Raw genomic sequence first — 26,380 nt, forward strand, 5'->3', positions numbered from 1 at the left:
TACATAAGTATGGGTACAGCATATCTCTCTAAAGTGACACCACGAGCAACAGAAAAACCACTTCCTTTGATAAAATTTAGATGGTGGGTCCTTCTCAACTTAAGGATAAACTCCCAAGTTGCTTTGGAAAAACCTCTCACTTGTAAGAGATAGCTGTCAGCCCGAGTACGGGAACAGAAGCATGTAGAGGTTTTGATAAAATCTCAGGGCATTTGGTTGTTTGAGTAGGTCTCTCTTGAAAGGAAGAGGTCAGGGAAGATCCACTACCAGAGACAGGTTTGGAAACCATCCTCTCTGTGGCCACCAAGGGGTTACTAGAATCATCCTGGAGTGCCTGAATTCTCTTAGTTTGATGAGAACCTTTCTCACATTGAGAGAGGTGAAAAGGCTTAAGAATCTAAGTGTGACCAGTCTTGTAGAAAAGCATCCAGTACCCAAGCCTGAGGGTCCTGGAAGGGAAAGCAGTAAATTGGAAGCTTTTGTTGGAGGCATTACAACTGAATGGATCCTAAACCTAGTACAGTATTAAGAATAATGCATTAAACTGCGTAACTTGGTTTTAGAAGACCACTTGTGCTCAACAGCTTACTAACCCAAAACAAGTAAAAAAAAAATTATTTTCAGGTGATACCCCTCAGTTCTTTTAGCACGAAGTAGGAAATACAAAGCAAATGCAGATCTACCACCTCAGGTGACATGAACTTATAGCTAGTCGTATCTTTGCTCACACAACAACATATTTAGGCTTCAATTCCCCAGTAGCCACCACAAGAACAAAGGGTACACACACAATAAACAAGAGACACATAACATAGACAAAGACCTACTAAAAAATTCAGGAATTATATACAATGCTACTCGCAGCGTCACCACTGATAAAACACAATTTGGGTTAACACACAAGGTGAAAAACAGACAAAGAACATAAGCACAATGAGTATCCTCACATGCTAAACACACCTTACTGCAATCACAGCAGGCAACACAATGGTCAAAGTAGGCCAACTGAGGTTAGGGCAATGCCTAGGCCTACCAAATAGGCTTTTGTTTTTCGTTAGTGCACAGTCAAATTGTGAGGTGTGCTGAGATACTCCATTTATAAAAGCAAAGGTTTGCATCCTTGTAGGAACAAATTATTTTCAGGTGATACCCTTTAGTTCTTTTATCATAGTTGCACAGTGATAGACTTATAAAATGAACTGCAAAAAGTATAAAAAATTCATAATCAATGATACAAAACATTGGCAAGGCAGGTCACTAGCTAGTCTCTGATACTAAACCCTTATATATATAACATTTGAAAACAGCCTTGTGAATCAGGAAAAAGCAATTTAACTAGCAAAAATATTATAAAACTGTCCAGTCCTTATCTTTATTCAAGGACATAGCTGTTAATGAATGCAACTCAGATAATGCAGTAACTGAATTTGTTTAATGGACTCTCATCTAGAATGAATGTTAATGCTTTACTTTAGATAAGCAAGGGTGATAAGAGAAAGGCTGAATATGCTCTTTTCTGTGCCTTGAATATTGTTTGTATATTAATGAATATACTAATGACATGGAGAGTTAACTTCATGAAACAAGACAAATTAAAAATATGATGCCATATCCTGAATATGCCATCATTCACTTATGTTGAAAAGCATCTCTAATCTGAAACATACTGCATAGCCATTATAAGGATAGTTGAAGGATCTTAAGAGATAGTAATGACAACATGGCTAATAAATACTAGTTTTCCTCAAAAGCTAACTCTGTATACCTACCAAATAATCAAAATCTACTAACTACATGATGATATCAAAGGAGGAGGATAGAAGCATTCTCTTTAGACCACTGGGGGATATGAACCCTTGCTAACTCTCCTGCAAACAGATTAGGAAATCTTATACATCTACCGCTCTTCCCAGGTAGAGGAAGATAAAATTCTTGGACCGTGGGAAAACTGATCAGAAGGAAGATGAGCATTGTATTAGCAATGGAAGAATGAACACCCGTGGGAGCAACCAGAAAATCATTGAGAAAGGGAAGAGAGGAGCACCTATAATACGAGTACAAGGGCATTCACAAAGAAAAAGCACAAGACCAAAGGGAGTGGTGAGAATTCATTACCCCTTGTAAAGGGAAAATCTGACTCAAATAATGTTAATACTGTAATTTGGAAGATGTGGAAGCCACAAAAAAGAAAAATCATAATGCAAACAGCATCAAAACCAAGTAAAAAATACAAACACATAAAATGAGTATGTTGGGGTGACTAAATTCCGGTGTGTAATTACATAAAGAAGAAAACTTTAAAAACCCAGGAAAATAAACTGGAATGGGCAATTAACCCTTTGGTTCAGTTATGATGCATTAATGCATCATCAAATTCCAATTGTTGACTCAGTTACAACATGCTAACGTATTATTTACCACAATTTTCAACTCACAGTTTTGACCCTTTGTTTTTACAATTTTGCTTTTTAATAACATACCAAAACAGAATACAAGTAGTCTGCTTTAAATGATAAAAGAGTGAGTATCATGGCATGTACAGTAACTTCATAGACAGTACTGTATACAAAGTGCAACCTTGCTTATCTCAGCTCTGGCTATGGCACAGACAGGAACTGCAAACGTCTACTGACTGAGAGGGTTAAGCCCTCTTAAACACAAATGCTGTGCTTAAATTATATATCTACCGTAACTCAGTAAACAACTTTAGCACAGTGCTCCATACTTTGTCTTCATTTGCATAACCATACCTTATTGTACTGATCTTCTGGTCGTTGCTGGACAACCCCTTTTACTTCTACATAAGATTCAAAGGGAGTCTGGTTCAGCAGTTTGGACATCTCAGTATTCTAAAAATGGAATTTAAAATTTATTGTCAAACATATGCTAAGGAACTCTTCCTAATAAACAAGTTCAAAATGACTCTCAAAATTCCTTCTATACAGTATATGTTCTTGTCATAAAAAAAAAAATTAGAGGTACAGAATTGATTTTGTCTACATATCAAAAAGACGAAAATACGTAATTTCTCATTTTAAAAAAGCTTTAAAAGGAGTCTTTTATTTATTTAAATTATCTGCAACTAAAGTTTACCTCTGACATCAATGACCTCAGCTGTGATATTCTAAGAAAATTGCTCAATCATTTTAAAACACATACTGAGAACTTGCTTTCATAAAACATGATAATGCTAATATACAAATCTAAGTATGTCTTCTGATGGAACAGAATATGATGCAATTTCTCTAAAGTAGTTGTCTGAGATATAGCAATTTCAATTTACACAGACTGGTACTCAAACAGTACACTGTAATTTACAAAAATCCTTAAATTCTATGGATTATGTCAACAGATATATAAACATTGTAATAAATAGGATATGAATTGACACTAAAGTACAAGAAACAAAACACATTTTCAAAATGATAATCAAATATCTAAGACAATAATGGTTAATAGGATCATCATGATTATTTTTTGCTATGCTACTATATTAAATGTGATAAATTTTTAATCAAATCTCTTAAACAGAATATTAAGTGTAAAGTACAAATCAATTTAGGTTACAATTTATGTGGAATTACTGTTAGCTGTAAGATATCTAGAAAATATTCAAGTGCAGGCTATATTATTATTATTATTAAGGCCTGAAGTCAAGCGCTAGGACCCAATAGATCATCCGATACAAAGATGAATGCTATAATAGAGGGTCTTTGTTACTAGAGAGACTTTGTTACTTATCAGAAAGCCAGACCCCAAAGTCTCTATTGAGTTGAGGTGCTACTGTATACTGATACTTCAGTCAGCCTCTCTTATATTCTGTACACAATTTTTATGCTTTTCTCTACTATGAAAAGTTAATTAACTCGACCACAAACATCACTCACATAACTTCACATAATGTTGATATACAGTATATAATCACAATGCCAACATGACATTTTTGTGATAAAATAAAGTTTTATATATACTTACCAAATAATTACATAGCTATTGGTTCCTAACCTACGGCAGCTTAGAAATTCAAAATTTGTGCGGGGCCACTGTTATCGTTAGTGTGTAGGTGACAAGGTCCTGCCCACCACCCGGGACTCGAGGAAACAACCCAGCGGAGAGCTCAATTCGTTTTATGCTCTAATGTCCATGAAAGGGGAGGAGGGCAGGCTCCGAGCATGTAATTACTTGGTAAGTATATATAAAACTTTATTTTATCATAAAAATGTCATTTTTATATAAGTAACTTACCAAGTAATTACATAATTGATTCCACATTGCTAAGAGGTGGGAAAGAGCATGGACATATTCTACTCCAAAGCATTAAGTAAGTACTGTAATGAATTTGAAATAGAAAGGTTGCTAACATTGACTAAATGTTTGTTGTTTCCTTACCTGTTGAGAGAGCTGCTGCAGGTAGGTACTGCCTCTGGTTGGTGCTTCTCTCAACTTGTAGTGGACATGGCAGTATAGCCAAGGGTCGCCACTACATTAGTGGGAACTTTGCAGCTGAGGAAGTACACCATATGCTGACAAAGTTTTAAAAGATACCCTTGCCCTGGGCAAAGGCCAGAATACAAAATGACAACACTATCACCTACACCATAGAATAAAACCAATACCCAACCATTATCAATAATAAAATATGAACTGGTGGGTACTCCAGGCTTCCAATTGACTCAAAACCTTAAGTCAAGGCGAGTGGATAGCAAAGGAACAGAGAGATTCCCTATGCTTCCTCTTCCAGCACTATGCCAACCACAGATAAAGGTCCTAAAGTGGTACAATTTTCAAACACGTTTTCTATGTCCTTGAGGTAGTGTGAGGCGAATATGGACTTGCATCTCCAGAATGTCGACTGTAGGATCGAGAAAGGAGACAAGTTGTGTTTAAAAGTGAGGGAAGTTGCGACTGCCCTAATTTCGTGAGCCTTAACCTTAAGTAATGGAAAGGCTTCTTCCTGGATCTGAGAGTGGGCTTCTAATATTAACTCTCTCAGAAAAAAGGATATGGGATTTTTGGAGAGAGGGCAAACTGGGTTTCTTACAGAGTACCAGAGGTTGCTCGAAGGTCCTCTAATCTTTTCCATCCTCTGAAGATAGTACCTGAGGCACCTCACTGGACAGAGGAGTCTTTCTTCTTCCTCAGGTCCTAAGATATCCATAAGGTTCTTGATGACGAAGGATCTAGGCCAGGGTTTAGATGGGTCCTCATTCTTTGCGAGGAAACCAAGAGAGAGAGAGCAGACTGCGTCCTCTTGTGCAAAGCCTATTCTCTTGTCTATTGACTGTAACTCGCTAATACGCTTGGCAGTAGCAAGAGCCATTAAAAGAGTCTTTTTCATGAGATTCCTGAGGGAAACAGAACGAAGAGGTTTGAATTGAGGACCTGAAATCCACTTCAGTACAATGTATAAGTTCCAAGAGACGCTGGAAGAACTTTCCTTCTTGGACGTATCGAAGGATTTGATCAAGTCGGTGATATCTTGATTAGAAGACAGGTCCATTCCTCTGTGCTAAAAACTGAGCTGAGCATCAACCTATACCCTTTGATGGTAGAGGTCGACAGCTTCCTGGTGGGCTTTAGAAATATCAAAAAGTCAGCTATTTAGCTTATAGATGTTTCAGAAGAAGAGACATTATGGCAGCTGCACCACCTTCTGAACACTGCCCACTTTGATTGGTAGAGATTTACAGAAGAAGCTCGTCTGCATCTCGCAATTGCCTCTGCAGCCTGTCTCGAAAACCCTTTTGCTCTGACACGGCGCTTGACAGTCTGAAGCCTGTCAGGGCCAGAGCGGATAACCCTTGGTGGAATCTGGGAAAGTGGGATTGTCCGAGCAGAGACTGTTTTTGTAGGAGTCTTGGGTAGTTTACCAGGAGTTGACCCAAGTCTGGAAACCATTCCTTGCTCGGCCAAAATGCGGCTACTAGGGTCATGAAGGTGTTCTGATGCGTCAACAACTTGTTGACTACTCCCCTGATCATTCCGAAAGGAGGGAAGGCATACACATCTAAGTCTGTCCAGTCCAAAAGCATGGCGTCCGTGCTCCATGCTTGAAGATCTGGGACCGGAGAGCAAAAGAGGGGAAGACAGTGGTTTCTCGACGTTGCGAAAGGATCCACTGTGGGTTTGCCCCACAGTTTCCATAGGTTGTCGCAGACTATCGGGTCCAAGGTCCATTCAGTTGGAAGGACCTGTTTGAGGCGGCTTAATTTGTCCGCAATCACGTTCATTCTCCCTTGAATGAACCGGGTGACAAGAGAGACTTGGTTCTCCTCCGCCCACAGAAGGAGATCCCTCGCTGTCTCGTAGAGAGAAGGAATACGTGGCCCTGTTTGCGAATGTAAGCAAGAGCCATGGTGTTGTCTGCGTGTACTACAATTTTCTTGCCGTGGACCAGACCCGAGAAGGACTGAAGGCCCAGGTGAATTGCTCTCAGTTCCTTTACGTTGATGTGAGAATTCTGTTGTACCGTAGTCCATGTTCCGGAGACTTCCCAGCCATCCAGAAGGGTGTCCCAGCCTAGGTCAGAGGCATCTGAATAAAATAGAAGGTCTGAGCACACTGGGAGAAGAGTCTTCCCTTCTTGAAGTCTTACTCCGCACGACCAACACCGAAGATCCCCTTTGATTTCTGATGTAACCGGGAGGATGGAAGAGTCTGGTTGGGTTTTTCTGCACCAATTCGCTTTGAGGAAAAACTGAAGGGGTCTTATGTGCAGTCTGCCTAGATTTACAAACTGGTCTACTGAAGCGAGGGTCCCCAGAAGACTCATCAACTGCACTGCCGAGCAGGAAGGAAGAGCAAGGAACTGACTGACAGTTCGAAGGCAGTTCTTGACTCTTCTGGGCGACAGAAAAGCCCGAAAAGTCCGAGTTCAGTATCATCCTAAATAGGGAACCTCCTGAGTCGGTGTCAGAAGGGATTTCTTTTTGTTTATGAGAATGCCTAACTCCTGTGTCAGATAGAGAGTTCTTCTCAAGTCCTCCGTACAATTTTCCTCCAACGACGAGTGGAGAGGCCAATCATCTAGATATAAGTTGATGTTGATTCCGAGAAGGTGAAGCCAATTCCCCAGAGGAGCAAGGGTTCGTGTGAAAACTTGAGGAGCTGTCGATAAGCCGAAGCATAGGGCCTGGAACTTTAGTATCCAGTCCTGAAAAACAAAGCATAGAAATTTTCGTGAGTCTGGATGAACAGGGACGTGAAAATACGCATCCTGCATATCCAGGGTGACCATCAAGTTCCCCTGTTGTACTGAGGACATGACTGAGCAAATGATCTCCATGTGAAACTTCGTCTTCAGTATGAACACATTCAAGGTGCTGACACCCAGAACGGGCCTCTAGCCCCGAGGCCTTCAGAACCACGAAAAGGCGATTGTAACCTAACGGAGGAGTTTTACAAAAGGAATGGAGTAGCCCTCCTTGAGATCCTTGATCACCCAGGGGTCTGCTCCTCTGCTCTTCCATTCTTTCCAATAAAGTAGAAGTCTGGCTCCTACCTGGGTGCAGAGGACTAACTTCTCACTTCTTGGGGTTAGATTTGAAGGAAGACCTCTTAATGGACTTCATAGGAGGTCGCAAGTTTGATCTAGGTCGAGGCTGGATCTTAGCTCTCCCTCCACGAAAGGGTTGAGACTGAAGAGGGGAGAATGATCTTGATATGGAAGGCACAGGCTCCTTTGGATGTCTAGTGGACTGTGCCAACATCTCAGTGGTGGACTTACTCTGCAAGTCCGAAAGAATGTCCTTCACTGTGTTTTGAGGAAAGAGGTGAGACTTGTCTAAAGGAGCGAAAAGTAGAGCTGACTTCTGAGTCAGCGAGGCTCCTTTCTAGGTGAATGAACACCAGAGCTCCCTCTTCTTAAGGACGCCTATAGAAAATAGGGAGGCGAGTTCTAAAGAGCCATCTCTAATTGCTCTGTCTGAGCATGAAAGAACTCCTAGCCAATTTGAGGCAAAATCTTCAGCTAGATCAGGACAGTCTTCAATCTTCCTCGCTAGCACCCCGATGGCCCAATCGAGGAACCTAAGTATCTCAAACACCTTAAATATATTCTTGATAAGGTGATCCAGTTCAGCTGAGGAAAACATTATCTTGGCTGACAAAAAGGCCATTCTACAAGATCAATCCACCAGGCCAGAGAAGTCCCCTTGGGAGGAGGCAGGAACCCCCAGGGAAGGAGCTTCCCCAGTGGCATAGTAAGAGTACCTCATCTTCAACAATTTGCTGGGCGGAAAAGCGAATGTCACTTTGCCCTGTTCTCTCTTAGCAGCCAGCCAGGCATGAACTTCTTTGAAAGCCTTCTTTGAGGAGGAGGAAAGAACTAGCTTTGGTAACCTGATACCTCCTGACAAATGCTTTTTCATGAGGAAGGTAGAAGCTGGAGACGTAGGCGAAGCAGGCACGAAGAAATCAGGGAAATTTTCCAGGAGGAAACGCAGAAGAGACAAGTAAGCAGAAGAGGGAACCGTATCCTGAACAATCTCTTCCTCTTCCGAAGAGATAGGGGACAATGATTTATCCTTGGACTCTGGAGCAGAAGAGGATTTCTTCAAAAACACCCATAAGCTCGGTCAATTGGCGCTTGAGTGGGACTAAAGAATCTTCCTGGACCGATGAGGAAGACGGAATAACAGAAGAAGGTGCATGGGCTCCAGAAGCAGCAGCAGGGAGTTCGGCTGTTGGTGTAGGAAGTTTGGGGGTTGGCGCCGGGCGCTCTAGAGCGGAAGTCTGGCACGAGACGGCGGGCACCAGGCGCTCATCAGCAGTATCCTGGCGCAAGACGGCGAGCACTGGGCGCTCATCAGCGGTATTCTGGCACAAGGCGGCGGGCACTCATCAGCGGAAGTCTGGCACAAGTTGGTGGGCACTTGGAAGAGGTCGGGCACTTAGAACACTTATAGCGCTCAGGACTGTCTCTGAAGAAATGACGACGATGAGCAGGAGAATCAGGTTTGACTTGAAAACTGCAGGAAGGTTGTGGGCTAGACTCCCTGTACCTCTTGACAGCCAGGGGATAAGAGTCGCTAATATCCTCATGTCTCTTGAGCGGGCGTAAAGAAGTAGAGTAGCAATATGGGAGCTTCTTGTGCGGACTGGAAGATTCCGAATCAAAAGAAAGTTGATGCACAGGAACGCCTTTCCAACAGCATTTGGACTTCTGGTATGTCTTCTCCCCGGTGAGGGGGAGCGGAACAGTGACCTACGTCTATGAGCACTGGTGGGAGGGACAAGCACCTCCTCAATGTACACATCACTCTCATTTCTCACTGCACTGTCAAACATGGCATTTTTATAATAAAATAAAGTTTTATATATATATTACCCATAATTACACAGCTATTACTTCTTTTAACCGGCAGCTTAAAATTTTGAAATTGCGGGTCATGCTAGTTTGTTTTGGTTATGGCGACATGCCCCGCCCACTTTCGGGTGTAAGAGAAGGTACAACATAGCAAAGAGCTTCAATCTGTTTATGCCCTATTGTCCAAGTGAGGGGAGGTGGGTGGGCTCCAATCATGTAATTACTGGGTAAGTATACTGTATATAAAACTTTATTTTATTATCAAAATGTCATTTTTATATAAGTAACTTACCCAGTAATTACATAGCTGATTCCCACATTGAATGGAGGTGGTTATGTTGGACATATCTACCCCAAAACATTATTAATAGTAATGAGTTTGAGAATAGAAATTTGCTAACATTGAATCAAAGTTATTGAACCTTACCTGATAAGAGAGCTGCTACAGGTAGACAATGCCTCCGGTTGGCGCTCATCTTATCCAGTAGAGGCGAGGCGGTAAAGCCTTGATGGCCTACTACTACAGTGGGTGCTTTGTAGCGATGGACTAATTTCCAAGGGCTAGCAAAGTACAACAAGATGCCCCTGCCCAGGGTGCAGTACCACACAAAATAACCAGAGTAAGTAGTCACCATAACCACCAAAAACCAAATTAAAAACACCAATACCCAACCATTACAACCAAAAGACTGGAGAGCACTCCAAGTACATAGTGCTCCCAGGCTCCCCAAAAAACTTAACACCCTAAGCAAGGGGAAGAGATATAAGAAAGGACATTGCTTTCTACGTTTCCTCCCTCAACACCACGCCAGCCGCGTAAAACGGACCCAAGGTACTGCACTGATCGTAAATAGTCTCGATATCCCTTGAGTAATGCAATGCAAACACCGACTTGCACTTCCAAAACATCGCTTGCACAATTGAAGTGAGAGATAAATTGCGCTTAAACGCCAAAGATGTAGCGACTGCTCTTATCTTATACGGTTTTACCTTTTAAGAGGAGAGCGAGTCATCAGTCACCATGGAATGTGCTTCTGAAATCAAGTTCCTCAGAAAAAATGCCAGGGCATTCTTAGACAAGGGTCTAGAGGGATATTTCACACAACACCAAAGATTCCTTGAAGTACCATGAATGTCCTTCGTTCTGTGAGGATAAAACTTAAGGGCCCTTACTGGACAGAGAGCTCTTTCTTCTTCCAATGGCCCTACTATCTCAGACAAGCTCTTGATCGTAAAAGAACAAGGCCATGGATTCAATGGCAATTTGTTCTTAGCTAAAAAGTCTATGGAAAAGGAGTAAACTGCATTCCCCTGAGAAAATCCAATGTTTCGGTCCAAAGTATGGATTTCACTGGATCTCTTGGCAGTGGCCAAAGCGACGAGAAAAAGAGTTATCCTGGTTAGATCCCTTAAAGAGATAGATTGCACAGACTCAAAATGTGAACTAGCCAGCCACTTAAGTACCACATCTATGTTCCAGAACGGCAAAGGTTTTTCTTTAAGCTTTGCGGTATCAAAGGACTTAATAAGGTCGGACAAATCCTGGTTAGATGACAAGCCCATTCCTTTATGGTGGAAGACCGAGATAAGCATAGCTCTGTAGCCTTTAATCGTAGAGGTGGAAAGTCCTTTAGTGGAGCATAGGAACAAATGAAAGTCCGCTATTTCTGCTACATAGGTATTAAAAGAGGACACGCTATTTCGTCTGCACCAGGACCTGAAGATGAACCATTTAGCCTGGTAGACATTATCTGATGACTGTCTTCTATACTTCGCGACTGCATCTGCAGCCGCTCTTGAAAAGCCCTTCTTTCGGAGCAGTCGCCTAACAGTTTGAATCCTGTTAGGGCCAGAGAAGATAGGTTTTGGTGGAACTGTCAGAAGTGAGGTTGCCTGAGAAGTTGTTGCTTCTGTGGCAGCAGTCTCGGGAAGTCCGCAACAAGTTCTAGCAGACCCGGGAACCACTCTTTTGCTGGCCAGAAGGGGGCTATCATGATCATGGACAGGTTTTGATGAGACCGGAACTTGTTGATGACTTGTCTTACTAAACTGAATGGGGGAAAGGCATACAGATCTTTGTCCGACCAGTCCTGCAACATTGCATCGGTCGCCCATGCCAAGGGATCTGGTACTGGTGAGCAGAAGAGAGGAAGTCAGTGATTCCTGGATGACGCAAACAAATCTATCATGGGTTTCCCCAAGAGCTTCCACAGATCCAGACAAACTAATGGGTCTAAAGTCCATCCGGTGGGAAGGATCTGTTTCTGATGGCTCAATTCGTCTGCCAGAATGCTGTCTCCCCCAGATAAAACACGCTGTCACTTGAGCGTTGTTCTGGTGTAACCAAAGAAGAAGACCCCTTGCTGCTTCGTACAGGGAGAAAGAGTGGGTTTCCTCTTGTTCCTTGACGTATGCCAGTGCTGTCGCGCTGTCTGAATGCACTGCTACTGTCCTCCCCCGAATTTCTGAAGCGAAGCACTGTAGGCCCAGAAATATTGCCTGTACAGGCAGTCCCCGCTTAATGGCGGGCTCGGTTAACAGCGATCCGGTTTTATGGGGCTTGTCTAGCGACGAAAATCGGCAATTTTCGGTGTTGAAAATCGCCAATTTCCATTTATTGGCGCCGATAATTGGGTATTGGCGCCAACACATACCTAACAGAAGCGCCGATAACCGAAAATCGGCGCCAAACGATAACCTCCGAAAATTGCCGATTTTCAGTTATCATCACACCCTCAGAAACGGAACCCCACCGATAACCGGGGGCTGCCTGTAATTCTTTTACGTTGATGTGCCAGTTTTGCTGTTCCTGAGACCAGTTACCTGACACTTCTTTTAACCCCAAAAGAGCTCTCCAGCCTAGGTTCGACACGTCTGAAAAGAACTCTAGGCTGGGATTCAGAGGTTGAAGAGATTTCCCTTCTGATAGTCTCTTCCTGGAATTCCACCAACGAAGGTCCTCCTTGATTTCCATCGTTATCAGGAACACAAACAAATCCGGAAACTTTTTCCTATTCCAGCTGGCTCTGAAGAAGAACTGGAGAGGTCTCAGGTGCAAATTCCCAGAGTGACGAACTGTTCTATGGACGAGAGAGTGCCTAGAAGACTCATCCATTGATTGGCTGAGCAAAAGTTTAGTTTCAGAAATTCTTCCACTGTCTGAAGACACTTTTCCATTCTCTTTGGGACTGGAAAAACCTGAAAATCCCAAGAGTTGATCGTCATTCCTAAATAAGGAATCTCCTGAGAAGGTGTCAGGAGAGACTTGTCCCCCCATTGATGAGAAGACCTAATTCTGGGCCAAGAGAAGAGTCGCGCGAATGTCCTCCGTACATAGGGCTTTTGAGTGGGAACGTAATAACCAGTCATCTAGATAAAAGGATATCTTTATCCCCATCAAATGAAGCCATTTCACTAGTGGAGCCAATACCCTGGTGAACACTTGCTGCGCCGTTGAGAGACCGAAGCACAGAGCCCGAAATTGGAACACCTTGCCCTGAAACACAAATCTGAGGTATTGTCTCGAAGTCGGATGCACTGGAATGTGAAAGTATGCTTCCTGCATGTCAGTGGACGCCATCCACTCTCCCTGGCGAATGGTTGTAAGGGCCGATTGGTTTGTTTCCATCTTGAATGTTGTCTTTTTGACAAAGACATTTAGAGCACTTACGTCCAAAATGGGTCTCCAGCACCCTGATGACTTGGGCACTACACAGAGACAGTTGTAGAATCCCAGAGAATGAATGTCCTCTACTACCTCTATAGCCTCTTTCTGAACAAGAGACTCGACCTCTAGCAAGAGAGCAGCAAATCTCTCTGAGCCTGGAGAGTAGCTGTCAATTCAACAGGCTTGCAGATTAGAGGAGGTCTGTTCAAAAAGGGGATAGTGTAGCCCTCCTTCAGGACAGACACTATCCAAGATTCCACTCCCTTTTGTTCCCACCGTTCCCAAAAGCGGAGGAGCCACGCTCCTACCTGAGTACGGAGGACTATGACCTCATTTCTTGGAGGACTTGGAAGAGGACTTCTAGATGGAAAGCTGTGAGAAACGGGTATATGTTCTTGTTCTAGTATGTGCTCTAGAATGGGAGCTCCGAAAGACAGTAGGCTGCAGCAGAGAAGAAGATCTGGGAGGAAGAGTCGAAGGATCCTTGGGGCATCTCGCAGACTGGGAGAGCAGGTCCTGATCGTTCTTTTCCTGCAAGTCAGAGGAGATGTCCAGTACTATAGCCTGGGGAAAAAGGTGCGTCTTGTCCAAGGGGCAGAAGAGGAGGACTGATCTCTGAGACAGAGTGATACCTTTCGAAGTAAAAGAACACCAAAGCTCTCCTTTCTTAAGCACGCCCATGGCGTACAGACTAGCTAAATCCTGCGTACTATCGCGCACGCCCCTGTCAATACAGAAAAGTACTCCTAAGAGATCTGAAGAGATTTCTTGAGGTAACAAGGAGCATTCTCCAAGCTTGCATGCTAGTGCGCCCACGGCCCAGTCTAAGAAGCTCATCACTTCAAAAACCTTGAAAATATTCTTGAGAGGGTGCGCTAGTTCTGAGGCTGAAAACAATTTTGGCTGAGGAGAAAGCTGATCTCCTAGCCGAGTCGATAAGGCCGGAGAAGTCTCTGTGAGAGGAGGCAGAGACTCCCAGGGAAGGAGCTTCGGTCGCATAAAACCTGTAGCTCGATCTGGACAACTTGGGAGGAGGGAAACAAAAAACTGCTTTGACTTGTTCCCTCTTCTCAGAAAACCACCCTTCTACTTCCTTCAGTGCCTTCTTCGCCGAAGCGGAGAGAAGCAAATTTGGAAACCTTGAAGAACTGACTGAGGGGGTTTCCATAAAGAAAGTCGAAGCAGAAAAGGAGGGAGTAGCTGACGAAAAGAAGCTTGGAAAAGTCGTTAGCAGGAACCTCAACAACGCAGAGTGTGCCAACGAAGGAGCATCTTGGTCTGGAACAACCTCTTCCTCAGAAGAAACAGGAGAAAGCGATAAGTCTGCTGTCGTCTCAGCTGTAGAAGGAGACTTCTGAAGCAAACTGAGAATATTATCCAGTTTGCTCTGAATCAGGTCAACTGAAGGAGGAACAATGTCCAAGACGACACTACCATGAAGTGGTGGAGGAGCGGGCGCCAGTGGGCACTTGGGGGGCACTGTAGAGACAGGAGTCAGTGATGAAACCTGATGGCGAATGGGCGCCAATGGGCACTCATCCGCAAACAGGAGCTTGGGCGCTTCGACGCTAATTGCTGGCCGCTTGGGTGCTGATTGCAGAGATGAAGGTGCTGGATGCACAACTCCTAATGAAGTAGTTCCTTTATTCGACGAAGAATGTCTACACGCACAAGGCGCTTCAGTGCCAATTTACAACCGTCATCAGAAGAAGCGGAAGAGAATTGTTCCGGGCTGTCCCAGTGACTGCACAAGGGGCAAGCTGAATCCTTGCCCTTCTTACAAGGAACAGGGGAAGAAATCTCAAAATCCACTGCACGCCTTTTCAGCGGGCGTGACTTGTCCACATAGTGCCGTGCGCGCCTGGGACTAATTTCTTTGGAGCTGGAGGACATACAGTAAGCACTCACTTGAAGGCCTTTCTAATGGCCTTTGGTTGCAGTCTGGGATTCATCAACAGACTGAACTGAGGGGGTGACTGCTTGGGGACAGACCCCACTGACCTCCCTGAGGTTACCAGTTTGACTTCTCCCAGGTGCTGGGGAGTATGTCAGGGACCTTGGCCTAGGCGATTCGGCGGGCCAAACAGCCACCTCCTCCACTACCACTGCACTTGTACTGGGTGCCACAGGGTGCTCTGACTCACTCTTATCCATTAACACTTTCACTGATGATGCTAAGTTAGTGATCGATTGCACAATCAACTCAAAGCGAGTGTCAGGTTTTCGTCTCCAGAGTGACGATGGTGTTGGGATCGGAAACGTGAGAGCCAGGTAAAGGAGAGGGTTGCACAGGTGGAGGAGATGGAACTGGATCGGAAGAAATTACAGGTGCAATTGCATCCGACTTAGTGGATGAATCCTGACTAGCTAAAGCTTTACTGGATTCCCTAGCAATAGCTTTCCTCTTCCTGTCTCTAGCTAGTTTCTTAAGATGTGAATCTAAAGTCTTCCACTTCTTTAAGTCCCAGTCACTACACTCCTCATAACGTAAATCCACTGAAAATGTTTGTCCCCTACATTGAACACAAACAGTGTGAGTCGTAAGATTCTTTAGTCGGTCTAGTACTGCAGCCTTTGCTACAATACCTAACACTAGAGCTACTACTGTCAGACATCCTGGAATATTCTACGACAAGTCCAAAAAATGGGCAAAAAATCGTAAACCAATGATCAAAACTCGCCTAACATTATCTCAATGCTGAAAGGCTACGAAAATAAATACTTCACCAACCAAAGATCGAGCAAACAACCAGCAAAGTATAAATTTCAAAATTCAAGCTGCTGCCAACCACAGTCCTTCAACCACAGCCGGCAGAAACAAATTGAAGCTTTATGCTATGCTATGTTGTACTTTCTCTTACACCCGAAAGTGGGCGGGGCATGTCGCCATAACCAAAACAAACTTGCGTGACCTGCAATTTCAAAATTTCAAGCTGCCGGTTAAAAGAAACTAATAGCTATGTAATTACTGTTTAAGTTACTTATATAAAATTTAATTTTTTTCCGTTAGAGATTTAATAGCTGATCCCATTTCCATAATAGTACTAGATAATACAGTAAATTTCTGATCGAACCTAGATTCGAGGCTGGCAAGGGCACTACGAGTGGAATCATGGAAACCTGGAACAGGAGTAGATGGTACAGTAGGAGGACTCAGGATAGGAGGAGGAGGAGGAGGAGTTGGAGGAGTGGTAGTTCTGTCACCCCCTATATTTTCCAAAGGAATGGAATCTACATTGGCCCTACTTTCAGCCCTAGTGGCTGCTTTCCTCTTCTTATCTCTTTCTAATTTCTCTAGACAAGATTTCAAGATTTTCCATTTCTTATCCTCCCAATCCTGACACTCTATGCAAGTATTATCCTTACTACGTTCTCGCCCCCTACATTTAGTGCATTTTGTATGAGAATCGTAAGAAAGCTTAGTTAGCCTAGTTCTACAACCCTCAGAACAAAAGCGAATACTAGATGAACTGGAATCCGACACTGTTAACTAAATAATACCTCGAACAACAATTTGACAATGGTAGCAAGCCACAAAGCAACAAATTCTGAATACTTCACCAAATTCATGCAAAGAAAAGCCGAAAAGCGAAGAAGCCGCTACGTGAAAACTTCCAATGTTAACCGGAAGCCGGCAGAAAACGAATTGAGCTCTCAGCTGGGTTGTTTCCTCGAGTCCCGGATGGTGGGCGGGGCCTTGTCACCTACACACTAACGATAACAGCGCCACCACGCAAATTTTGAATTTTCAAGCTGTCGTAGATTAGGGAACCAATAGCTATGTAATCACTTGGTAAGTTCCTCATATAAAAACCACTTTTTTTATTTAAAACAATAGCTAAAATTGGCATTCACTTAGAGGTGATCATTTAAGATTTTTTTTTATATATAATGTCACTTTTGGAACAGTATTGTTTTAAGTACTGTATAAACAATAATAAAGTTACATGCCTATCACAGAGAAATGTAATTTTCCTGATTAAAATAAAACAATATTGACTAGACTACAGTCAAAACAATCATTATCATTAACAATACTTGTACTTAATAAACTAATATAAAAATGTGTTTGACATTCCCATCTTTTCACATACTGTATCTGGCAGAAATACTAGCTCATTATGCCCAACCCATTAAATTTTTTTACAAGTTTCCGTCAGAATTCTGAGTGCTTAAGATAATCGCCCTACACTTAGTTGATGGCTGGTATGATCAGTTAGAAAAATTGGAAAAATCCCATTTATGAAAATAATAGAAACATTGATGGTACACTTCCATAAGGACAACAGCTTGCTCCCTCAAATAGTTTGCAAACATAAATGGTATGGCTAAAGCTAATACTAGCATCCACCCAAAAGGCAGTATGAAACTTAAAAAGGGAATAACTTCCTCTCACAAAAGTAGCAAACTAATAAAAACACTAACCTCTCTAATGTACACATTATATACTTCTCTGTTAAATAAGATGTACTCTTTTACAGGTAACCATAACCTCCTCTCCTAAATACAGTAAGTAGAAAATCTACAACAATAGTAACCTCCTCTCTCAACTACGTACGTAATGACAATCACTAACCTCCTCCCTCAGAATTATCTGTGTCTGTCCAGCAGAATCCCTGAGCACTGCAAATTTACCCATACGCTGATACTGTAAAAATCCTCGAAGAGTAACAGTTTCACCAACGTTGTGAGCCGTCAACTCACCACAGGTATGGGTCTTGAGTGTGAAACCAACAGTCTGACCTGTTAATAATGGTAACAGAAAATTAAAAAAGCTGTCTATGCTGTATACAGCGAATATACTGTACTGCACAATATGAAATTCTTAAAAATCAATGCTGGGTATTTCATGCTATACCACCATACATATATATATGCCACCTTTGCTAAAGGCTTTCAGTACAAAATAGGTTAATAGAGTACATTACTTAATTTGCATATTCCATTCAAACACAACAATAAGTATCCAACATTCTTAAGGCTACTAACACTAACTAAGCCTTGGCCAACAAGTCCAAAGTCTCATTATCAAGCCCAGACAATCCACCATTAAAAAATCAGATGCACTGCCAATCTGTAGGTTGCTACGGCATAATAATTAGGTCTTCAGACTTGCTGGTCTCTGTCCTGGAACAAGGTGAACTTTCATTTGAACACATGAAGGGCTGCTTCCAGTCTGAAGTACAGGACTATGAACTGGTCAACAAACCCTCCAAAAATAAAGTGAAAGTACCTTCTGAAAGTCTGATGAGTAGGTATTTGAAAATATGGAATAGAATGAAATATAAAATTTAGGCCAAGCACTGGGACCTATGAGGTCATTCAGCAGGATCTTTCAGATCCACTGAAAGCATGAAGTCGCTTTCTCTGATAAGAGTCCAACAAGGTGCATGTTGTCTCAATCTGGCACCAAGTTTGATGAATGAACTCATTAAACAGAAAGAGAACAATAACCAATCTCAAACCCACAGGTGACTTCTCCAACAGGAAAAGTACTACAGAAACCCAGGGACATATCATCTACAAATTCCAGCACGTTCTTTTCCAGCATCACTCTCACCTCTGATGGCAGGGGCTGAACATTTGGAGATCTGGGAAGGTAGGCTAAATAGGGGAATAAAGTTCAAGAGATGGGGTGGCAGTAGTCCATGAAAGGAGTCCATAATCATCTTCAAGAACACATACAATAAGGGATCTGCCCCCTATCCCAGCTTAAATAACTATTGACAAGGTACATATCCCCTACTCATGGCAACTGGAGAGAGGAACAGCCTACCTCAATGTCCACCTTTATTCTTCCCCTTGCCTCCCCTTCAAGCCTGAACCTTAAGGGTGGTCAAAAGGACTGGGAAGACTCCATGCCCTTCCATGAAGTAAAACATAGAATCTTTGCTACAACTTAATGGAGGCCTCAGCCTTTTGGAAACCCAACCTCGAAGACATAGTCACCCCTGAAAATTTGGTTACAGTATCCAATCAAGCTCCTTTTTTCTGGGGACTTGAAGAACACTATACTGTACTGTATAGTGGATTAAAATGCCAAGTTCTCAAATGATTCTTTTTCGCTCCCACCTCAACTTTACTCTTCGAAAAGAATAAAGACAGGTCCAAGACTGCTCAGTTCCATCAAGAGAGACTTCTTTCAGCTGAAACTTGTTGAGAGAGGAGCCATGACAGTTGCATCTTCTCAAAACAAAGTTAGCCCACAGGTTATACTCCTGTATAAAAGCCAAGGTTTTGTGTTTCTGAAGGAACACCTCTCTTTTATCAATAACTTGCCCTTAATATTCCATTGGAAAAAATCTCCAAAATCATCACTATTCAACCAATAGTATTATTTGACTCATTTTGGCATGGTATTTAATTCCTAACACAAAACATTAACAGTGCTTGTGCAATCTTTCTTTTTCTTCTAAGGGTGAAGATCCTGGATGTTTTCCAACTCATCCTAGTTTTCTACAAATATATTCAGTTGAACAAAGGTTGCCTTACAAGTAAAAATTGCTCCTGGAGAGTGTACTGAATTTACTAAGCATATATGCAAATTGAGATGTAGAACTAACTCTTTTTTCATCTGGAAGTAATTCCTTCCACTGATAAATGCCTCTAGTTTTAAAGGCAATATGTCTTTTTCCTAAGCATACAAACCGGTCTCACGTGTAGAACTATTCCTCAGCAAAAGCTGGAAATGGCTGCTGAAGCTTGATAACCAGGTGGTTAATTCGCAATTAGTGGTAACTTGAGCTGAGGAATCCCCCACTTACTTGCCAGAAGCCAACACTTTATCATTATATATCAGGAACTATTTGGGGTGGTTGAGGTATGATTATGATAAAGGCTCTGGTTTATATACCCAAGGAAAATGACAAATTTAAATTAATTTGTATTTTTCATAGCTAACAAATCTGTGGTCTTAAAATTAGGATAAATCTTCTGGCACCAGCTGGAACTGGTAAAAACAGAATCAAGAATTGTTTATACAAGGAATTGGTGGCATCTGGCATCCATCATGGAAATGAGATGGGAAGCGGCCAGCGGGCTGATCTCAACCCTGTGACATCTCAGTCTTCTTCTTACCACCAATGACTTTGGTATCTGTTTGTACAGAAATATAAACTATTGCCTTTTATGCAGGAAACTTACTCCTGAGGTAGAGGATAGTCTCACAACTGAATGGAAAGATGAATCTCCACCCAGAAAGTCATGTTCTAGTCAAAAGAGTGAGCAATAGATCAATGACTCCTGTAAGCCCCTACACAGCCTGGAATAGATGCAAAGTTGAGGCAGAGTGAGTTATATATATCTACAAACTCATTATATGAAAACTGAGGGAATCCTGTGCTGTGCTGAACTGTACATATTGAATGATGATGCCTCTTCACATGCCTGATGAAAGAGAGCGGGCCACAGGAGAACCTCTCTCAGTGAGCAAAAAAGAATTGGAGGACTTAAGGGTGAACATTTCCACCCAATGACTTGTTCCCAAACCTTTTCCATCATGAAAGAGACCAACTCACATACCCATCATTAGGAAAATCTCATCTGCAGGTCTTACCTCTACAACAGGAACAGTATCGATGGGGATCTATAGCCAGGGAGGACATGTGCTAACAAACTTGCTCATATCCTTCACATATACACTGTTCATTCTTTCTTAGGCATACATATTCATTTCTGTATGAAATTCATCAAACATCCAAAAGAAAAGTAAACAAGTTTCAACAAATGCACAGCTGAAGGACACTCCAACATATAAGGAAACTGTTTGTGTTCTCAGTGGAGCAGCTAATTATTTCTTCCAAAGGATAGGAATGGGGCAACATCTCTACTTCCATGAGCTTCACCCAAACTGGACGATCATCCTTATTGCAAGGTGACCCATACACCAGCTTAACTGCTTCACAAAGCCAAAATGGAAGTGTTATTGGACATCATCTTATGTCTGCTAGTAATAACAAAAAGGTACTAATACCTTGGCCTGAGAGGTAAGGTACTTTTGAGATATTATGCCTGAAAGGTTCACACTGGACACAAAGGACTCTCATCCTGATCACCACCCACAACACTAATGGATCCAGGGCCGTGGCACCTGGGCACGTGGCCCCCCATGAAAAATAATGACAAAATAATAATATTGAAGATTTAGATAATAACAACATACATGAGAAATATAAAAATAGGAAAAAAAATAAAAAATCTATCATAAAAATAACATATATACATACATACATACATACGAGTATATATGTATGTATAATATGAAAATTGGTCCCCACCCCACATAGCCAAAGACTGTAAGAACCAAGATACAGTACTCCCAAATTTCTCGTAAGAAACTGATGAGTTCTGAGTTTTTACCACAAGCTAAAAAAATAACACAATCCCAGCCCTTCGAATAATATGAAAGGCCATAAAACTCACCAACATGCATGCCAAGGATAAGGCTAACAGAAAAACATTACTGAGAATGAGGTCCCAGTCCAAGTTAGGCTGCGGGCGACAAGAGTCACACCCAACCGGGGAGGCTATAGCTCAAAGAGTTGATGAGCAAGATTATTCGAAGCTCAGCATGAGCATGGATAACTACTGAGGAAGAAAAATCCATGCCCTACTGTCAAACAACTAGCTCAAGGCAGAGAAATAGCCTTTTTCCACAAGGACTGAGAGGAGGCTGTCTCAACAAAGGTGGACAAGGAAGTCTGCCATCTGCGAAGAGAAGTTCTGACAGGAGAGAGAAAACCCACTCTGTCTACAATGTCAATCGCAGCAAATGGTCTATTTTCCTTCATACAAAGGTACTGAGGGTTTCCAAAGATAGCCAGACATCTGCAGAGTCCTGCAAGAAAGCCTCTCTTGCGTGAATTCCTGGATAACCTCCAAGCGTGAAGGTTGAGGGTCTGTACAGACTGGTGGCACTAAGCATATGAAGCTAAAAGAGATGAGTGGAGCAAAGGGAGGGTCTCTCTGGATACCTCGACCAGAACAGCTACCAGATCAGGATACCATTCAGTTAGTATAGGGCCAACAAGGAGTAACCAGGGTCATACTGAGACCAAGAAAGATTAAAACTCGGTAATCACTTGGCAAATGAGACAATGACAGAAAAGCAAAAATGTCCACTGTCTCAAGGGTGCTGGTAGGCATCTTGCAGGTCAGCTCTAGGGTCTGGCATGAGACAGCAAAACACTGGGAGCTTTCTGTCTACCCACCTGATGAACAGGTTGACCAGTGGTATTCCTAAAACTCTGTGCGCTTTTCTATTACACAAAGATGTAGGGATCACCATGTCTCCATTACCTGCCACTAGTGACTGAGCTGGTCTGCTAACACATTTCTCATTGACACCATGGCCGATTTTATTTTGCAAAATTTAGGCTGTCAAGTCAAGCACTAGGGCACTTTCAGCCATTCAGCACTTGGAGCCAGTGAAAAGAAGTATTTCAAGTAGCTGGACAGCAAGACAAAGAGACCTGGAAAACAAAGGAGATGAAATACAAGGATCTAAAGGTTTTACTGGGAGAAAACCCCACAACCGCACTAAGAAGCAATGGTAAGAAAGGTTGGAGAGCATGACTGAAGAAACAAAGAAGAAAAAGAGGTAAAGTAAAAGGCTGAAAAATGGGCGCACCCAATGTGATGGATTCCAACATGGAATGTGTTACCTCCGTCTTGGCACCCATCAACTTCACCAGAAAAGAAGCCCATGGGCAGATTATCTACAGCTTCCAATCCATTTTTCTCCAGCACTGCACTCACCTTTGCTGACAGAACCAGAACTCTGGGAGATTCTGGAGAGTAAACCAAAAATGTGTTTGAGTGAGGGGAAGGCAGCAGTCCTTGAAAGGTAGTCTGTTATCATCCTGAAGGACACAGAGTACCCAGGGATCCGACCCTTGTTGTTGCCACATTGCCAAATGACATGACAGGCATCCCCCTACTCATGGCAGCTGGAGAGGAAGACAGCCTACCTCATTATTCCCAACCGCATTCTTCCCCTTCCTATGAGCTGGAGCTAGGTGTGAGGGGCCACAAAGGTTGGGAGGACTCCTAGGCCTTTTGTGAAAAAGAAGGTATATGGGTTCCCACTCCAAAACTCTTGGCTGCAGTGTCCTTCAAAGCCTCAGAAAGCTTGAAAAACACAGTTTGGTAAATTACTGTTTTCTGGGTACCAGAATGCGCCTTTCCACTGCCCCACTGCCACCTCAACTGTACTCTTTGAAAGAGTACAGAGAAGTCAAAAATCAATCCATTCTGCAAGGAAAAACTGACCTCTGCCAAAACTTGCTGAAACAGGACTACAGGCAGTCCCTGGTTAATGGCGGGCTTGGTTAACAGCAATCCGGTTTTATGGCGCTTGTCTAGCAACAAAAAGTCAGCAATTTTCAGCGCCAAAAATCGACAATTTCTGCTCATCGGTGCTGATAATTGGGTATTGGCGCCATTACATACCTAACAGAGGCGCCGATAACAAAAAATTGGCGCTTTTTGGTGCCGATAACCTCTGAAAATCGCCGAAAAAGCGCCGAAATCGCCGATTTTCAGTTAGCGGCGATTTACGGTTATCATCACACCCTCGGAAACGGAACCCTGCCGATAACCGGGGACTGCCTGTATTACCACATACAGGCAACCCCTGGAATTCACGGGGGATGCATACCACTAACCCCGCAAATAGCTCAAATCTGTGAATACTTAAAACCCCTCTAAAAAAACACTAATAACCACCTATTTTGATAGTTCAAAACACAAAAAAAAACTCTTAAAATGCTTATACCTGAATATTTTAATAGTTTTATCACAAAAAGCGCATTTAGTCACGAAAATATGAAAATACAGTAATTTGTGAATATTTCTTGATGAAAAATACTGCAAATAGGCGAATTTTCAACAAATAATGTGTACATACGTTCCATAGAGAAATCTGTGAACAGGTGAGTCCGCGAATCCGGAACCGTGAATAGGTGGGGATCGACTGTAATCAGATCTTCACAAGACAAAATTTACTCACAGGCTGGCCCTCTCATCAGTGTATGAGACAACAGTGACAGATAGTTTAGCAAGTGTGTTCACCAGGTGAGAAAGATGTATCTGTTTGTCAGCCTCTCCAAGGGAAGTGTTTGTCAGCCTGCAGACTGATGAGTCAACCTGAAGGGGAGTAGTCTGAGTCCTCTGATACTCGGAACTTCAGCTAGCATATCAGAGGTGGAGGAAGCTGCTTTAAGCCAGGGAAATTTCTAATCAACACATAAGATTGTTTACCTGTTCCAAAACACCTCAAGCAAGTGGAGAATGCCGTTAAAATGATCATCTTGCCTGAGGAGCGAGTACCAGAATTTGCTCTAGCAATAAGACTGGGTTCCAAGAAGGCACTTTGGTTGCTTCCCTGAGATCGCTGCACTTATGAATGAGCCCAAGTCCAATGATCTCTCAGAGTGCCTCTCTAACTCGGACTGTGGGGGCACTAACAAGGACCCTTGGGTACTATCAGATCTCTCTATAGTATGCGTTGGTTCCTATCCTGCAAGAGGAGCAGATACACTAACCTGCCTTGATGAACATTCATGGGATCATGGACACAAAGGATCAGACCTACTAGTGCCAATTGCTGAACCATGAACTAAGACTGACCCATGAATGGAATGACCACATTCCAATCCAAGGTCAACTTTCCATAGACTTCCCTGTGATCAGCTAAAGCCGAACTAGTAGACGGCACAGGAGAATGCTCACAAGCACTATTGTGCACACATACATACACAACACACACACACACATTGAGAAATCTAGATGGGCCAGGAGTACTCCAAGCATCAACATAAGCACATGCATGCAAGTCACCACAATACCCAGAAGTATTGTAAGGTGGAGACCTGTCATGCATGAACACTCCCACAAAAATAATCCAAGTAGTGTGCATGTGCACAACAAGAAGGTACCACCAACTCTCTTCTAGGCATACCCATAGAATTACAAGCTAGAAAAGATTCTAGGGTAGGCCTCGTATCTCAAAAGAAGAAGAAAGACACTGGGTGACAACCACACTAGGGAGAACCCACTGTCAACCCTACCTATAGCTAACTTCTCACCCAGAGGTGAGTAAACACTACCATCAATCTTCAGAAACGGAAGATACGTAAGAGTCCATTAAGGCTTTGTGTGAAAGGTCTTGAGGCTTCTTCTTACTACAAAAGAGAGAAGAGGGCAGAAGACAGGGGTCAGGAACAGCTCAATGAGAAGGATGAAGGAGGCATGCACCTGCATTTTTTCACCCATAGGATGAGTTAGAAGCAAACAGATGAGAAACTACAGTGACATCTCTGATGAAAACACTGGTGAATGTCTTTTCACCTTCCTGTGCTTATTACCAAACCTCTTCCACTGTGACGGGGACCAGCCAACATAGTCTTCACAAGGAGTTTCAGGGCTGCAAATCCTACCCATGCAAAACAAATAAAACTGAGGATGAATAGTAATGAAGGACATAAGGCAGCCACACTCACTCAAGTCCTATACATCTATGTTGCTCAACCATACCCTTTTTTAGCAACATCCATATCAAAGTAACTCCACAGTCCAGATTTATCAACAAAATACTTTGAAGCTTCAACAGGGCAGTAAGATACGAGGGCATGAACACGTCCACTCACAGCTGCATCCAAAGAGAAGGTGGTGACTTTATGCCACCAATTAATCACCTTGTTACTAAGCTTCAACAACCTCTTTCAGTTCATGTAGAGGAATACTACATAAAAGGAGATGGTCTGTATTGTATCTATAAAAGAAAATATGGTTTTGCTGACTTCAGTCAACTACTAGAATTGGGAAAAGAGAACCAATGTGTGCCTTCTTGCTGGAATATGCTGGGAAATGTATATTTCCAACAGCTGTGACTTATGGATACTATTCCTGCTGGTACTATTATTGCTACATTGGAAGGCTACTGCTGATGCCAGTTGCCAACTGGAGGATGTACTGCCTTTTATTTTTGTTTACGTTTTTTTTTAATTTTTAAATTTATCATCTGTAGTTTATGTTTTTACGTTCATCCCCAAGGTGCTGGTATTAAACAAAGTGCCAATTTTGCACGTAAACTGGTAGTCATTAAACCAGAGGGACACAGTAGTTGTCTTCAGTTTTACCCAATCATGTTTTTGGTTTTCTGCCCCAAGCCCCAGTTTCCCGCTGAGGTCACCCAAGGCTAATTGTCATAGCTAAAATAAATGTTGGAAATAAAAAAAAAAAAATAATAATTGTTTAGCACCAACCACAATGTTTGGAAATTCATAAAAACTTAAAAGTTTAGGCTAACCTATGTAGACTTCATCTGAATAAGAACCATCAATGGGATTAAGGTTCTTATACTGTATTTACTCGTTTTGTGTTTTTCCCTGATCCAGAAGCCTCGC

The 26,380-nt window shown here is 42.6% G+C and overlaps 1 protein-coding gene across 6 annotated transcripts in view; it reads right to left on the bottom strand.

Annotated features, from left to right (window-relative positions):
- Positions 1 to 26,380, bottom strand: part of AspRS-m (aspartyl-tRNA synthetase, mitochondrial) — a 98,391-nt gene that overhangs the window by 70,797 nt on the left and 1,214 nt on the right. For all 6 annotated transcript variants that reach the window (XM_067114190.1, XM_067114192.1, XM_067114194.1 and 3 more), the window contains exons 2-3: positions 17,551 to 17,717; positions 2,751 to 2,849 (exon numbers count right to left, since the gene is read on the bottom strand). In XM_067114190.1, the coding sequence (XP_066970291.1) occupies positions 2,751 to 2,849; positions 17,551 to 17,717 (266 nt within the window). The remainder of the gene's footprint in view (positions 1 to 2,750; positions 2,850 to 17,550; positions 17,718 to 26,380) is intronic.

The sequence above is a fragment of the Macrobrachium rosenbergii genome, chromosome 13 (genome assembly GCF_040412425.1).
Source record: "Macrobrachium rosenbergii isolate ZJJX-2024 chromosome 13, ASM4041242v1, whole genome shotgun sequence".
NCBI classification, from domain to species: Eukaryota; Metazoa; Arthropoda; class Malacostraca; order Decapoda; family Palaemonidae; genus Macrobrachium; species Macrobrachium rosenbergii.